Source organism: Hakea prostrata, chromosome 4 (assembly GCF_041222555.1).
Source record: "Hakea prostrata isolate BN-2017 chromosome 4, UWA_Hpros_2, whole genome shotgun sequence".
Classification (NCBI taxonomy): domain Eukaryota; kingdom Viridiplantae; phylum Streptophyta; class Magnoliopsida; order Proteales; family Proteaceae; genus Hakea; species Hakea prostrata.
In genome coordinates this window covers 14,319,926-14,335,278 of record NC_142603.1, presented here as the reverse complement: position 1 = coordinate 14,335,278, position 15,353 = coordinate 14,319,926, and the positions used below count along the sequence as shown (strand labels likewise).

The window sequence follows — 15,353 nt, the reverse complement described above, 5'->3', positions numbered from 1 at the left end:
CAATATTGGCAGTCAATATTCCCATTCTATGCACCTTCTATCTTGGGCGGCAATCTATTTTTCCATATCAAAAATATCTTATTGTGTGCAAGAATCATATATTGTATTTCCATATCAGAGTAGATGCTCCTTCTACTATAAATATGTAATGCACTCAACTGAATGAATTACTTCTGATTGAACTCATCTTGTTTTTCTTCTTTGTATCTAATATATTTTCTCTTTATTTTATAACAGCTTCTTTCTTCTTCTTTTTTTAACAATTTTAATTATAATTTTCTAACAATTTTTTTTTGACATACCAAACTTATTTTTCATTCCATAATTTATTCTCAACAAAAGTTACCAAACAAATTTTTATTCTTGACTAATAATGAACTCTTTTACTTATTTCTTTTAAATAAGCATAATAGAGAATGAGAATTGATACTAAAAAAAGCCTAAGTATAATGTGAAGTCGGTATTACATTGAAAACCAACCTCGACCTGGAGATAGACACTTGACCGTCCGGATGAGAGCTGGATAGAAAATAAATTCTATAAATAGGAAGAAGTCGAAGTAAGAAATAAGAGGGAAGATTTTTCATTTTTATACAAACCAGTCTGGGTTGTATAGTAATGATTCTGGCACACTTATTCTGTGCCATTTGCCCGTTTTGGCACAGAAGTGACCAGAATTTTGTATGATAAACCGGTTCAAATTTTCTGTGCTGGTTCAACAAATGTGTGCCGAACCAGGCAATGGGCACACTTTTTCCTTGTCCCAGAGAAGCTTCAAATTGAAACTTCTTAAGCCAAAAGCAATTCTTTATAAAAATGCGGGGGCACAAAGGGTTCGTTGACGGTACTTAGGGTTATCGATGTAATTTCATCGATACCTAAAGCATATCTGCAATCACTCTCTGGTCTCTCTGCAATCGACGTCTGCAACGGTCATCTCTCGCGTTAGTTCTGACTCTCGTATCTCTCTCGTCTCCCTCATCTCTCACAACTCTCCCAAGTCTCACAACTCTCTCTCGTCTCTCTCTCGTCTCTCTCATCTCTCCCAACTCTCTCAATCTCTCGACTCCGAAACGAGTCTCTCCAACCGATCGTGTTTGGAAGCATCTCTGCAGCCCCTCTCTCTGTTTGGAAGCGTCTGTGCAACCGATCGTGGGGAAGTGTCTCTGCAACCGATTAAACACAAGTGTTTGGATCCCTGTCTCTGCAACTCTCTCATCTCTGCAAGCCGAAGCCCTCTTGTGTCACTCGGATCCCTGTCTCTGCAACTGACCTCTCTTCAACCGAAGCCGTCTGCAACCTTTCTTCATCTTCGTTGAATGTGAGTGGAGGTTATCGGTGGTTGCCCTATCTCTGCAACTGTTCATAGTTATTTTTTTTGCACATAGTTGTTCTGAATAGCAAAACCAGATTCTTTCTTATTTTTCTGTTTGCTAAATTCGTGTTGCCCCCCTTTCAACTTTTTAACAAGGATTCCTCCTTTTCCTTTCTTGAATGCAAGCTATTGCTGCACTTTTTTATTTTTTAAATGCATGCAGAACCGTCATATTTTTCTTCTCCATAAAACGTAGGTAGCAGCAGCAGATTCTTCTTCTCCTTAAAACGTAGGTAGCAGCAGCAGATTCTTCTTCTCCTTGCAGCAGCATTTTCTCCTTTTCTTTCTATTCTCTTCCTCTCTGTTTTTCTGCAATAGAAAATTTTGAAAAGGTAAATAGATAGATGATTGAAATTTTGTACAGCTTCATACCTGGTTGAAAGTATTAGATACAATGATTATGTTTTTTTGATCTCCATGATAATTTCATCTGCTGATTTATTCAGAACATAAATCTAACAATAAAACCTTAAAATAGAATCTGAAAACCGGGTTGCAATACTTGATTAATCATCTCGTTTTGATTTTAGATTAATGGATTGGAACCCCATGTGATCTGTAGTCCTCAAAGCAGCTTTAGTGTTTGAAGTTTCACTCATAAGTCAAAAGTCATTTTTTTTCTCTTTTGAAGCATATGGTTCCTGAAGTTCTGATCATATAGGATACTTGAAAATAGGCCCTTGATGTTATCTCTTTCGAGCTGATCCATGAGTTATTGTATTGGTATGTGAATCATGTTGTATCTTGTGTCATCGTTGTTTTATTTTATCTTTGGTGTTATGTGTTGGATTAGCTTAGATAAGAATTTTTTGGGTCTATATGAATTGATTAGGTGAACTAGAAAAGCTCTGATTTTATAATTTGACTCTTTTTTCTTTTTCCCTAATTTTCAAACACCCCCACCCATTGTCCTTTTCTTTGGCTGTTGTTTTACATTCACATAGTATGTTGTTTCTTCTCATTGTATGTTGCCTTATTTGTGACAGCCAACACAATGCAGTTAATTGGTTTCCTGATAAGTGATTGATTAGAGGATTTCTCCTTGTGTGTCATATATTTGGTTAGGATCCTGTGGGTAACTCTTTTATTTTTCTGATTTGCAATGTGGTCAGTCTGATTGCTTCCTGTGCTTTTGGAATCTTTTTAGACCTGAGTGGGACATGATGGAAAACAGTCTTATGGATTTTTGTATACCAATCTTACAACAAGACCAAGGTTTTTGGGGATATTTTATAGGCCCTGGTAACACCGGTTTGTTTTGCATATGGCTGTTTCTTTATTCCTCGTGTCATCCTATTCTCCTGAATATCAGCAATTTCTTCTGTATTATATTAACCTCCCTGTTAGAATCTATTCCTTTGTATTTTTAAAATTCAGAAAGTTGCAGGAAACTACCAAAAATATTAAGTTCCATACGGTAGTCTAATAAAGGATTTTGATTCCCTTCATATGGATCCGAACTGTAGTTTGATTTTGTTGTCTCTATTTATTTGGTTTACATTTGCAGGCGTTCTTGTTGGACTAGAGAGATAATTCTGTTTTCCTATTTGCAGGCATTATACTTGATTACATGTTACACTTGTCTAGAATATTGGCAGTAACATTTCATAGTTACTCTAAAGGGTGATGCTAGTTGCTACATTGTCATCATTACTGTGTTTTTCTTTGTTAATTTTCCTACTTTTCTTCGAAGATTACTTGCAACCCTTGGATGATGTAACCACTATGTTGATTGTTGAGTACCTCGGAATGCATTTCTGGTTTAATAAATTCTGCTTATTGATGCCATGGTCATGAAACTGCATCATTATTCATCAACCAGGGGCTTAAAAACTTGCTGACAATTGTTTGCTTGGACAGGACTTGCAAAAGAGTTTGACAAGCCATCTCGGCTGCTAGAAAGGCCCTCTCTATTTGGTGCATTGGTTCAGGAGTACGCCAATCGTTCTCAGGGTTTATAGACATTGACTGGGTTCTTCTTAACTGCTACTATAAGGTACAAGCTGCGAGTTGTGCCCATCTCCATGTTCTTTGATTAACTTAATTAAGTTAATTAAGTTGATGTTGCTAGAATTAACTTAATTTTTTCATGTTCTTTTGTGGATCTTTAGCTCAATTGGTAGAACACTTGGAACATGAGCATGTTTCAAGAGATGGTGGTTCAAATCCACCAAGGTTCTTTTGATTCAATGATGAACTAGGGTTTAAAAAAAAAGTGATAAATTAGGATCTAACCACACTGATTTTATGTGAGCACCTGTGTATGAATTGAACAAGCATATTTACGTATTTTTAATTATTTTATATTTATCTTTTTAAATATTTTATTAAAAAAATGTGCCCATTTTGGCACATAAGTCGTATATACCATACAAGATTCTGTGCCAAATTGGGCCAAAGAAACGTGCCCATCTGTGTCCAACCATACAAGATTACGGCAACGATTCTGTGCCAACTTTCCTGCTTTCTGGCTCCGTTTCTAACATTCCTCATACGATTACTTAGCAGGCCAGCGAAGACTCAACCAGTTCGTACCAGAAAAATCTGCTTGGTGTGATCTGCTATCTTCTGGAACTAATATTCCTCAATTCCCTTTGTCATCTAATCTTCTGGAACTACTACAAAAGATTATGCTTTTGATTGTAACAAATTAGGTTAGGATAAGAAGGAGAAACTCAAAGTAGAATGGCCACGGCGGAGTCGTCGGAGGGAGAGGAGGAGGGGAAGCTTATAGGGGGGAACCACCAGCTGGTTGTGGACGATGACCTCCGCGAGATGGCTAAGAAGGCCGCTTGGAGCGTCAGCTCCTGCAAGCCCGGCAATGGCGTCCAGTGCATCCGTGACGATAACCTTGATTCCTACTGGCAGTTGCGTTCTCTACTACCCTCTCTGGTTCTTTCTTTTTTTTTTTTTTTTTTTTTTTTTTTGGGGGTGGAGGTCGTCGTCGTCGTCGCGGATCATCTTAGTTTTCTTGTCATGATGATATTACTAATTGGGTTTTCTCGTTCTCCCTCTTTTACCCTTCCTTCCAGATCAGATGGTGCCCAGCCTCATTTAGTGAATATTCAGTTTCAGAAAAAAGTGAAGTTGCAAGTATGCATCCCCAAACCACTTTTCTCTTTCAATTCAATTTATTATTATTATTTTTTTGTGATTGATTGATAATATCTAAATATTGAATGACAAATTGGTTGGATGCTATTGTTTCAGCTAGTGGTCCTGTATGTGGATTTCAAGCTTGATGAGAGCTACACACCCAGCAAAATATGCATTCGGGCTGGTGATGGGTTTCACAACCTGAAGGTAGTTGGCTTCTTCTGGTGATTAATTACTGCATTATTTTTTGTGATGAATGGACTTTACAGTGATTTGTCCTTTCTGATTCCTTCATAGTTGTCTTCTTTTTCTTCTTTCCTCTCTTCTTTCTCTTTTAATTTATTTATATGTAACCAATACTCAGCGTGCTCGTCCGGTTCTTTGATGATGCCTTTCAACGTAATAATTTTCAGGAGATAAAAACTGTGGAGCTTGTTAAGCCAATCGGTTGGGTATACATATCCTTATCTGGCAGTGATCCTCGGTAAGTATGGTACTATCTTTGTAAATACAACATGCCTGTGTTGTTTAACTGCAAGCCTATTGAGATATATTTGCTCTTTTAAGCACCCAACATGCTACTTTGGCTTTGTATTTAGTTGTTCACCTTCAGAATTATTGCTTATGTCAGTTTACTGGTAGAATTCGGGGATATTAACTTATTGTCACAATTTTTTCCCCTTAATTATATATATCCGCGTTATTTCTTGAGTGCTACTAGAAATTGTGGTTGGAGAAGTCTTATGAGAGGCTAATCTACATGCTCTAGGGCTTGGTTGTCATTGTTACTCATGCATTGAGTGATACAGATATCAGGTCCAGTTTATTCAGAGAAAAGTTCTTTCCTTTCACACAATTTGTGGCTGTGATCTTCTCTATTTGATAATGTTTACAACTGTCCCTGACTCATTGAAGATGGTTGATTCAAGTCACTTATTTCTCCTTTAATTGGTTGGGGGATCTCTTCTTCCCCGCCCACCCTTCTCTCTCTTACCTCACAATTGCAAATCAATTCTTCAGCTTCTATATGTTTCTCAACGTCACTCTTGGTTTGTAGATGTTTATCCTGTTTTGTTGTTTTCATGAGTGTTATCCCTTTCATAAATCTTGAATGCTGTATGGCTCTCTAAATTGAAAATCTTAAGAGGGTTTACCTCAATGAGAGATAATATGTTGTGGAAAGAAAATTCCACCTACTTCCCCCATTTGGTTGATGTTGCTTTGGCATTATCTTTGATCCTTGTTCTGCTGTTACAATTTTTCGTAATAGACCTTGAACTGTACTTGTGCTTCTGGAGCAATCCAGACCAAAAAGATAACATGAATTCTAGGAGCACACTGGGCAATTTGTGAGAATAATCTCACATCAACTCACTCTGAGACCTTGGATGACTTCATATGCAAGTTGGGCCTCTCTATGTAATATGTTAAAACTTTTAGGTAGGATACTTCGGCATGCTATCAATGCGATCAAGCCCACAACATTAATGATACATCTGTCTGTGGCAACTCATAAGAGGGACCACATATGCCACATGTATTGCTGACCAGAAAGGGCAACACATGAGGGGAATAATCCCACACACAGTAAACGTGAGGCTTTGGATGAGTTATGAGGGCTTCTTCACTTAATGGATTGAGCTTTTCAGTTGGATGCTTTCACCAAATAAATAAATTATGTTAAACTAAGTGAAAATGAGAACTTTTGGGTGTGGGGATAAAGGGGTGGGCTCAACAACTTCTGTAAGATGGATAAATGCCCATCAAATGATGGTGATACACAGAAAGAGAATATGAAATTTCATCAAAGACAAGTAACTCAAAGGATTGATCACGTAGTTTCTGTAGGAGATCTGCTGCAGCATTAGCCTGCTGGTAAACACGCCGGAATTAACTTCACAGGTCATGTTCTCGTAGTTGGCTGGTGTCAGTGATACCTGTTGGTTGTTGCTTGGTAGTAATTGGATATTAGAATGGTGAAGAGTAACTTTGATGCCAAAAATGAAGCAATTGACAGCTTTCCATGGTGCTCTCTTTCCATAAACAGTAATGTGGAAGGTTCAGAGGAAAAACAGTCCTCATAGATGCTGTGAATTTCTTGGAGCCATGAAGCAAAGAGATCTGTCACAGAATTCGAGTGAGGTGCCAGCTTGTTCTTGGATGCCGGATATCTTGCCCAATTAGTAAATGTCAAGGCACATAAAAATGCCTTGGAGTTGGTTATTTGAGTGAATGCTATGAGATGAGTTGCGAGTCTAGGACATAAAGGTTTGGTGGGCTAGATAATGTGACAGATGGTTTCAGCCAATAAATTCTTTGCTTTCGAGCTGAGAGATAATTGGAAACACAAGACAATATTTAGATGTCTTGGCACTAGAAAGAAAATGGCTGGTAAAAACTTAACGATGTATTAGAATGGCAGGGAAAAATCTTCACAAGAGTTGAGGGGATAAGGTTTGGTATCAAGTATCGAGAATATAATCATTTTCCAGGAAACTGAGTAGAAGTTAACTGCTTTACCAACTAAATTGACTTGGCTTTTATAGTTGGAATAGGGTGGGCAAGGGTGAACCCAATGATTGCCCTCTCCTGGTGATCAACCAGCCGAAGCATCATTCCGCCTCCAGTGTGGCTGAAAGCTTCACCAACCTCGGCAGGGGGGGTGTTTGTTTACACAAGTTCTAGTAACTCCATCTCTCCTTTCTTTGGAATTCATTTGCAATGCTACGGCAGCTCCCACATCCCACACTTCACAAGTTCCATTCCCTCCATGCATTCCTGCTCCAATGAGCCTTCAGGCACTGGTTTCATGCGGTCCTCTTACTCACTAAAAGAAGTGTTGAAATACAATGTTTGGCAGAATGGCTTATTGATCCATGATCTCAAGCCCTTTATTTATAATAAAGTGGAAAGTAGACTATTACAAGGAATAGAAGTTTACATGAATGCAAACTCTAATTTAATTCCTATACAAACTCTTATTAGACTCCTAATAGAATCCAACACTCCCCCTCAAGTTGAGGCATGGATATCACACATGTCCAACTTGACCAAAAAAGTATAAAACATCTTCTTAGGTAAACATCAGCAATTTGATCTTCAAACTTATAGATTACGTCTGCCTTACAGACTTCCATTTGATTTGTCCTCATCTTTACTGCAACTTTATGTCTCCAAGGAAGAACGCCCAAGTAAAGAAGTAGAATCTTCAAATGTTGAGAAGACTAAATTTCTGCACAAATCTGAGGGAAAATATATTTTTGGGGTAACAATAGCTAGGGAAAAATAGCCAAAGTGAAAGTTTTGATTTGTAGTAATGTTAGATCCTTTAAAGGGAAAGTTTGCCAAGGGACAATCTCCAAAGGTAGGGGAAAATTTGTCAAGATAAGTGACAATCTCCAAAGGTAATAGAGATCAAGTTCTGCAAAGGTCAAACGACAAGTCTTTTGCAAGGTTAGATCTCCGAAGGGAAGATGTCAAGTTAAGGGGCAAATCTCCAGGGTTAACAGAGATCAAGTTCTGACGCATCAAAAAGATAGCTCTATAGCAATGTTAGATCTCCAAAGTGGAAGATTGCGAAGGTAAGGGACAAACTTTCAAAGGTAACAAAGATCAAATTCTACATAAGGAAGTCTACATGAAAGGCTTTGAATTGTAGACATCTTCAATCTCCCCCTCACGTGTAGCGTTACACGTGGGAAGATAATAACAAAGGAAATTCCAATGGGGAAACTTGGAAAGGAAGAAATTGTAATGGTAAGATAAAATATCAGGAAAACAAATCTAGAGAAAATGACAAAATTTGAAAGGGGGTTGACCGAGCCTACGGTGCCTCTAATGAAGGTCTGATATTACCGAATGGACTGGTTTAGAAGATGTAGTCAAAGCAGAAGTAGATCCTCCAATTGGCTCGAGCAAATAAAGTCCATTTACCACGACCAATCTCCTTCCCCAGATCCTGAAGTAGCTAGGTAGGAGTTGGTAGGGGTAGTAGAGGAAGCAGTGGTTGAGGCTGTACCGGCAGTAGAAGACTGCATAATACGTCGCAGAGTAGCAAACTCCTCCTGCAAAAAACCAACGTCTGCAGAGGGTGTGGTGGAAACTGTTTCAGAAAGATTAGCCCTCTTGTTTTCCCTGTCTTTGTGCTCGTTTTTGCTCAAAATCAGCAGGCTTCCCATGCAGTTTCCAACAATTTTCCTTGGTATGATATGGTTTGTGACAGTGCTCACACTTGACAATCTCCTTAGCCGGATCAGATTTAGTGCGAACAGACTGTAAAGCTGATTTCTCCATAATAGGAGTATGAAGCATGACTAATCGACGACTTTCCTCACACTGAACAAGAGCATAAGACTGTTCTAGTGTAGGAAAGGGAGAACGACTTAAGACTTGCACTCTGATCTGATCGTACTCTACGTTCAAACCTGCCAAGAAGTCATATACTCGAATCTTATCAATGTACTTCTTATATGGGGCCACATCATCTGGATTAGTGGGGTGATAATGCCCATAATGATCCAACTCTTGCCAAAGAGATCGCAACTCAGCATAATAGTGGGCCACAGTTAGTTCCTTTTGGGTAGTCTCATGAAGCTTCTTTCGTAGCTCATAAACCCGTGCATCATTCCCCAACTGTTTATATGTTTCAGTAGTAGCCTTCTAGATTTGGGCTGCAGTATCAAGTAATAGGTAACCTCGGGCAATATTTGGATGCATGGAATTCAAAAGGAATGACATAATAAGAGAGTCGTTTGATATCCATTTATCCTGTAAAACACCTGCGGTAGTGGGTTTGATAGTAGTGCCCGTAATGTATCCAACTAGTCCTCTTCCAAAGAATAGTCAGGTAAGCAGATCGAGACCAGATCAAGTAATTTGTGCCGTCAAATCTTACCGAAAGAGAATGAAAAGTGGAAAAATATTCGGATCAGTGGGAGCAATAGTATCATCAATAGTTGTCATGTTGACAAAATTATCTGCAATTCTTCAGTTTTCACCCTTTCGAAGTAACAGAAATGTCGCAGAATGCAATAGCCAAACAACCCAAACAGATCTACCTCTTTTTTTTTCTTTCTTTCTTCTTCCTTTTTTTTTTTTTTTTTTTTTTTTCCAGTAATGACAAATATGTCCTTGAAAAAACAGAATTTGCAAATAAATCTCAGAACTTATACAAATTTACATATAAGTCCCTGTAAAGCAAATTTACCAAAATAACTCAAAACTGGAATTCAAAACTTGAATCCAAAACTTAAATTCAAAAATTGAATTCAAAAACTTGAATTCCCCTGTAAAGCAAATTTACCAAAATAACCCTCAAAACTTGAATTCAAAACTTAAATTCAAAAATTGAATTAAAAAACTTGAATTCAAAAATCAAATTCAAACCATAACAGATCCGTCATGGTCTTTCACAGGCTTAAGGAGAACAGCCCCAGTCGAAGAACCTTAATAGCAGAACCCCAATCGAAGGTTTCAGATGACTAACCAAGCTTCAGAATCGCAGGCTTCAGATGAAGAATCAGACAGAAAAAATTGCAAGAGCTGAAGCCGAAGTTGTTGCAGAAGCAGCGGAAGTTGCTGATTTCTTCTTCTCTTCTTCTTTCCTCTGTTTTCTGTTCTTATTCATTGAATCGAGACGGAACAGAATCGTCTTCTTCTTTCTTTTTTTTTTTTTTTTCTGTTTCAGTTGGCGACCAAGATGGTACTGAAAAACTGCCTAGAACTGAAGATTGGCAATGGGTTTGAAAAAAAATCAGAAGAAGAAGAAGGTAGGTCGCTTCCCAAATCGAATTTAGGCTCTGATGCCATGTTGAAATACAATGTTTGGCAGAATGGCTTATTGATCCATGATCTCAAGCCCTTTATTTATAATAAAGTGGAAAGTAGACTATTACAAGGAATAGAAGTTTACATGAATGCAAACTCTAATTTAATTCCTATACAAACTCTTATTAGACTCCTAATAGAATCCAACAAGAAGCTTCCCCCCCAGCCGCCGGGGGGGCCCCCGCGCGCCCCCCCCCCCCCCCCCCCCCCCCCCCAAGGCGGGGCGGAAGAAGCCCGCCCCCCCCCACCCCCTTGTTCGGTTTAAATAAACAACAAAACCCTCTTTTTTTTTTTTTTAATTTTTTTTTTTGCGTTCCCCCCCCCCCCCTTACCCCCCTAAAAAAACTTTCCCCCCCCCCCCCGCGGGCCCGCCCCCCCCCCCCCCCCCCCCCCCCCCCCCCCCCACAGCGCGGCAGGGAAGAAGCAGCCCCCCCCCCCCCTCTTTGTTATGTGTATTTTATTATTTTTTTTTTTTTTTTTTTTTAAGGGGCCCCCCCCCCCCCCCCCCCCCCCCCACCACCCCCCCCCCCCCCCCACCCCCCCCCCCCCCCCCCCCCCCCCCCCCCCCCCCCCCCCCTCCCCACACAAAAAAAAACCCCCCCCCCCCCAACCCAATTTTTTAAAAATAACCCACAACATCATCCTTTTTTTTTTTTTGAGTTGGTTGAATAGTTTCCATAATTCAAACCTCTTTACGTTTATGTATATTTCCAAGAAACCTTAAGTGATAATTCAGTTATGTATCCATTTTGTGTTGCAGAGAAGCATTCATTAACACCTTCATGCTGCAAATTGCTGTGTTATCCAATCACCTTAATGGCAGGGATACTCATGTTCGCCAGATTAAAGTTTATGGGCCCCGCCTGTATGTACTGATCTATTAATTTTCTTGTTGATTCATAGCAATCTTATTTAATTAACCTGGTTCTTGTATGTTCGTTGACAGGAACCCTATTCCTCACCAACCCTTTCAGTTCACTTCAAGGGAGTTTATTACATATTCATGTGTGAGATGAGAATTATGGGATCATTTGCTTGCAGAGATTAGCTGGTAGAGGAACAAGTAGCCAAACGTTTCTACTAAATATATTGGTTCTCCATATTATATATTCCCCGTGTTTGTGATGGGGATCATATGCCTGCTGAAATATTATGGTCCCATGTTTTTCAGCCAAACCATCTTGTGCTATTAATAGTTCATTTACTTAAGAGACCAATAACTACATTTTATGGAAATGCATGTTCTGTTGCTCCATTTCATATAATCTGTTGCTTTTGCATATTATGCTTACATCAACACAATTATTATGCTGTCTTGTCTTTGACTTGAGTGGGTATCATGAGGTTATAGAGTGATTGAATCCCCACAGCAGACACCTCCACTTGACCATCTTACAGGTATGTGCTATCTGTCCTTTGACTTGAGTGGATACCTTGAAGTTAGAGACTGGAGATGGGTTTTTGCTTATGTTTGGGTTGCATGTGTAATGTAAATTGAGTTTGTTATTTTGGGTTATAAATGAACAATCCTTGGAAACCAAAGCTGTAGTTACATGAATGTTTTAAATACTAATGGTAATCTCCTTTGATGAACTCATTTAGATGCTTCACCTCTTGATTTTGTTGATCCACCACTGCTCGAACAACGTCTACGATGGAAATCATGCCCACAATCTTTCCATCTATTACAGGCACATGCCTTATGTGATTATCTGTGAGCATGAAGAACTGTCATTAGTTATATCTTGTAGGTTTTCCATTCAGATAGCATTGGAGCTGCTGTTTGAAGAGCCCAAATACTAACAATTCCTCAGTGGTATTATTTTACTAACCTGTCATCAGTTGCATCGCTTGGAGAATGTTTGTGTCAGAGTTCACTGTAATCAACTTGCTCTGTGATGAACAAGATGAGAAGATGAATTCATGTTTGGAACACAAGATTAAGAAATGCAAGGAGGTTGGCTTGAAAGAATAGGAAATAACCTCAGTAGTCATTATTTCCCCAACCCTTGTGTATTTGCTTGGTCTTCCTTGTGCAATTATCTTCTTCAGGTAGTCTGCTTTTCTAACCTTCAAACAGTTAGGCTCATTGTCCACATTTTTCAGTGAATTATAATGTTCTTTAGGCTGAGTCAGTAGCAAGCATAATTTTGTACAATAAAGCTCCTGATCACCTTGGAGTCAAATTTTGAGATTGACCTATTGATCTTGAGCTTGTAAACTGTGATCGTTAATATTGATATTGCACCAATGGGGAAAGGGAGGAAGCTTGATGATTTTCAATGTGTAATTTATAAAGCAGTTACTGTGAATAAAAAACATCAAGTACCTCTCTCTGTGATTATCCCTGCAGCAAGTTTGTGTTCCCCTGGCCTTAGAACCACTAAGGATCCAACATTGTTTTCTGCCATCTGCAAATTTTTGCCTCTTGATGTAAGTCAGATTTAATCTAGCAGACACTTAGAGATTCCTTAATGTTCATTGTAAGTTGTTACCTTCTTTACTGCATCATAAACAGTGTCAGTAGAGTTGCAGCAGAGCACATTCTTTTCTTCACCTTTTGTCGCAAGAAGTTCTGCAACTGTTGTATTCTCTATACCTTTGTGTTGCATGGTAGGAGTAGATATAACACACTGACGGCGTGAAAATACATTAGATCTAGAGGCTGTGCACTGCACCATTGGGTGCTTTGGAATTATATCCTGAAGTGTATGGCGGTATGACCGTGCAACTCGAACAATTCCTTGCATACTGAATGACTCTATGAAATTGAAAATATTAGAATTAGCAGTCAATTTCAATATAGACCAAGAAATGAGTTAGAAACTGCCTACCAAGAAGATCCCAAATTTTAAGTGTGGAAAATTTTTGGGTGCAAATCCCCAGATCTCATTTTGAGAATAACATTGTGAAAATGTCTTCAGTGATAGTTTTTGCTGAGTTACTCTGGAGGAGCCAGTTGGTTTCAGGCTCTAGGATCTTATGGGTATCTTTGATAGTCTACCTATATCTGATTTTACATAGAGAACTCAAGGTATTGTGAAAAGGTTATGTAGCACTCAAAGGGAACTCTTGGAGAGGTGAAGCGTACCTTGAGCTGGGAAGCGAATCCAAGGCACGGACAGCTTTCTCCTGATGGCAATGAAAGATGAAGCAATGTGTTCCCTGCTAAAATTGGAATTTTGACGAGAAAGAAAGAGCATCTATATATGGCTCAACCGTACAACTAAACTTCAGGTTTGTGAAATTCTTTTCTTGAATGACAGCACCATGTGAAGGGACCTTTGGGATTCATGACTTTATAATGCAGATAGCTTCTGCGCCAAACTACCATTATCCCAGTTTCCACATTGAAAGGAAGTGTGGTTGGAAACTTTTGAAGTGTCATCTGGTACTGATGATTGATTCCTTGCCAATCATATTAAGTTAAACAGAGAAAACAAAACCCTATAGCTCAGGAAATGACTCTTCAGGAGTTATTGGGGCCAAAGAAGATCCCAAAACAGAAAAGTTGGTTTTCTACTTATCTTGCTGCTTTTTTCATTCAACAAAAACCCCAAAGCAGATGCCCCCTTTTCATTATTTTGAATCCAACTCTAAGCCAAACATACTGCTTTGATTTACCACTTTGGTAAAGATAAAGGCAATACACGAGTTTCTTATTCAACGTTTACTAGTACAGTTCTGATAAATTACAATAAAATTCATAGTTGTCTTTGTCTTCAATCTAGAGTTCAGTAAGGAGCAGCTTGTAGGTCGTTGGGGCAGTACAGATAGCTGTCTGTTGGTGCTCATGCTGCTCTTCTTAGTATCATGAATCTTGAATAATGCTTACCTTGATGTGGTTTTCTCCAGAAGAGAATTTCAAATGCCTTCCTTGCCTCTAACTTTTCTGTATACAGGTTCATCACTTTGACTACTGTAGTCTCTGCAGCACATCCAGAAAAACGCTAGATAACAGAAAAAAATTATTGTTATGTGAGGCAAACCTAGTGGGATCTCCTTTAAGATAATAGAAAATTAAAATCCTAGGAAAGAAGGGCATTTCCCATATTGAAATGGGTTCTATTTCTATGGTCAGATCATATGGATTAAGATGTACAAGAAAGTGGAGAGTGGGGGAATTGGTGCTCAGCGAATGGATTGACAAGAGTGTGCATCATTCACACATTCAGATTAAAGAGATTTTTGTGTTCAATCATTGCACCTTCCCCCTCTGCAAGCTCACATTTTCACTTCAACAATGCGCATTAGATAATAAAACAAGCAAATATATAAATAACTAAATAAACAAGCACAATAAATTATATAAGAATCCTAGAGAGAATCAGAAAGAGAGAAGGAAAAGGTGCTCAGAGTTGGATTGCTAAGACTGTTTCCAAGTCCTCATTGGTACTTGTTCAGGTGGATTTCAACCAGAAGCTCTATCATTGCACCTTCCCTTCTCCAGCTCTCCTTGTTCAACCTCTCACACTTCACTCAAGAACTAAAGATGGGAACGGTAGAGGGGCTCAGGAAGTAGAGATGATGCTGAGCTATATATCAACCAAGATGTTTACATGGATCAAGTGCCTTGAAATTACCAAGTAATTCCGGATTTCTTTTTCAAGTAAAGTGAATTAAGATATAAGTTCCTCGAAGTCTCCCAAGGATTGTTGGATTTCCTTTTTAAAGTAAAGTGAACTAAGATGCTTACTTTAACCTTGGTGCAACCATGTTTTCCATAGAAATCTCTGCTATTCCCTTCTCTTTATCTGTAAAGTGAGCAAACATACTCAAATGTGACTGGACACAAATTCAAACCTGATTCCCAAGTTTTTAGTTCACCTCCATCCTTGCTTTTTCAAATATTTGAGGAAAATATATAAAAAAAATTATTGTTTTGGTGTAATACTCGTTACTTCAAGAGAATGATCCGTCTGATTGACAAGAAATGATTGCCTAGGAAAATGTGAAATCTTGAATTCATCTCTTCATTTCTTAGGGTGTTTTAACAGAGTCGGGATCATCTCTCCATCGAGCTCCTCGATGGCTTTACAACCACATATTATAGTGG

At 38.8% G+C, this 15,353-nt stretch overlaps 2 protein-coding genes across 4 annotated transcripts; one reads left to right on the top strand and one right to left on the bottom strand.

Moving 5' to 3' along the window:
- Positions 1-917: 917 nt before the first annotated feature.
- Positions 918-11,513, top strand: APC10 (anaphase promoting complex 10). 2 transcript variants are annotated; one of them, XM_089152425.1, is made up of 8 exons: positions 918-1,321; positions 3,236-3,371; positions 3,884-4,242; positions 4,408-4,468; positions 4,586-4,678; positions 4,885-4,955; positions 11,058-11,162; positions 11,244-11,513. In XM_089152425.1, the coding sequence occupies exons 3-8, from the start codon at positions 4,061-4,063 to the stop codon at positions 11,311-11,313; spliced, it is 582 nt and encodes a 193-aa protein (XP_089008551.1). In that variant the 5' UTR covers positions 918-1,321; positions 3,236-3,371; positions 3,884-4,060; the 3' UTR covers positions 11,314-11,513. The 2 variants fall into 2 exon arrangements, with proteins under 2 accessions (XP_089008551.1, XP_089008553.1); XM_089152427.1 differs by having other exon boundaries at positions 3,881-4,242.
- A 353-nt stretch (positions 11,514-11,866) lies between these two features.
- Positions 11,867-13,456, bottom strand: LOC149018098 (CBS domain-containing protein CBSX3, mitochondrial-like). Of its 2 annotated transcripts, XM_089152424.1 has the most exons (6): positions 13,389-13,456; positions 12,793-13,058; positions 12,627-12,708; positions 12,281-12,354; positions 12,130-12,190; positions 11,867-12,009 (listed from the first exon to the last, which is right to left on the bottom strand). In XM_089152424.1, exons 2-6 carry the CDS (start codon positions 13,045-13,047, stop codon positions 11,867-11,869), a joined length of 615 nt encoding a protein of 204 aa, XP_089008550.1. In that variant the 5' UTR covers positions 13,048-13,058; positions 13,389-13,456. The 2 variants fall into 2 exon arrangements, with proteins under 2 accessions (XP_089008550.1, XP_089008549.1); XM_089152423.1 differs by lacking the exon at positions 13,389-13,456 and having other exon boundaries at positions 12,130-12,354; positions 12,793-13,080.
- Positions 13,457-15,353: the final 1,897 nt, after the last annotated feature.

Bases quoted from the DNA above. Each gene is read 5' to 3' on its own strand.
- APC10 (XM_089152425.1), top strand. From the start codon at position 4,061: ATGGCCACGGCGGAGTCGTCGGAGGGAGAGGAGGAGGGGAAGCTTATA. The intron at 4,469-4,585 runs GTATGCATCCCC...CTATTGTTTCAG, and splicing joins AGAAAAAAGTGAAGTTGCAA to CTAGTGGTCCTGTATGTGGA. The intron at 11,163-11,243 runs GTATGTACTGAT...GTTCGTTGACAG, and splicing joins AAAGTTTATGGGCCCCGCCT to GAACCCTATTCCTCACCAAC.
- LOC149018098 (XM_089152423.1), bottom strand. From the start codon at position 13,047: ATGCAAGGAATTGTTCGAGTTGCACGGTCATACCGCCATACACTTCAG. The intron at 12,709-12,792 runs GTAACAACTTAC...AAAAATTTGCAG, and splicing joins TTTATGATGCAGTAAAGAAG to ATGGCAGAAAACAATGTTGG. The intron at 12,355-12,626 runs GTACTTGATGTT...TTAGAAAAGCAG, and splicing joins AGGGATAATCACAGAGAGAG to ACTACCTGAAGAAGATAATT.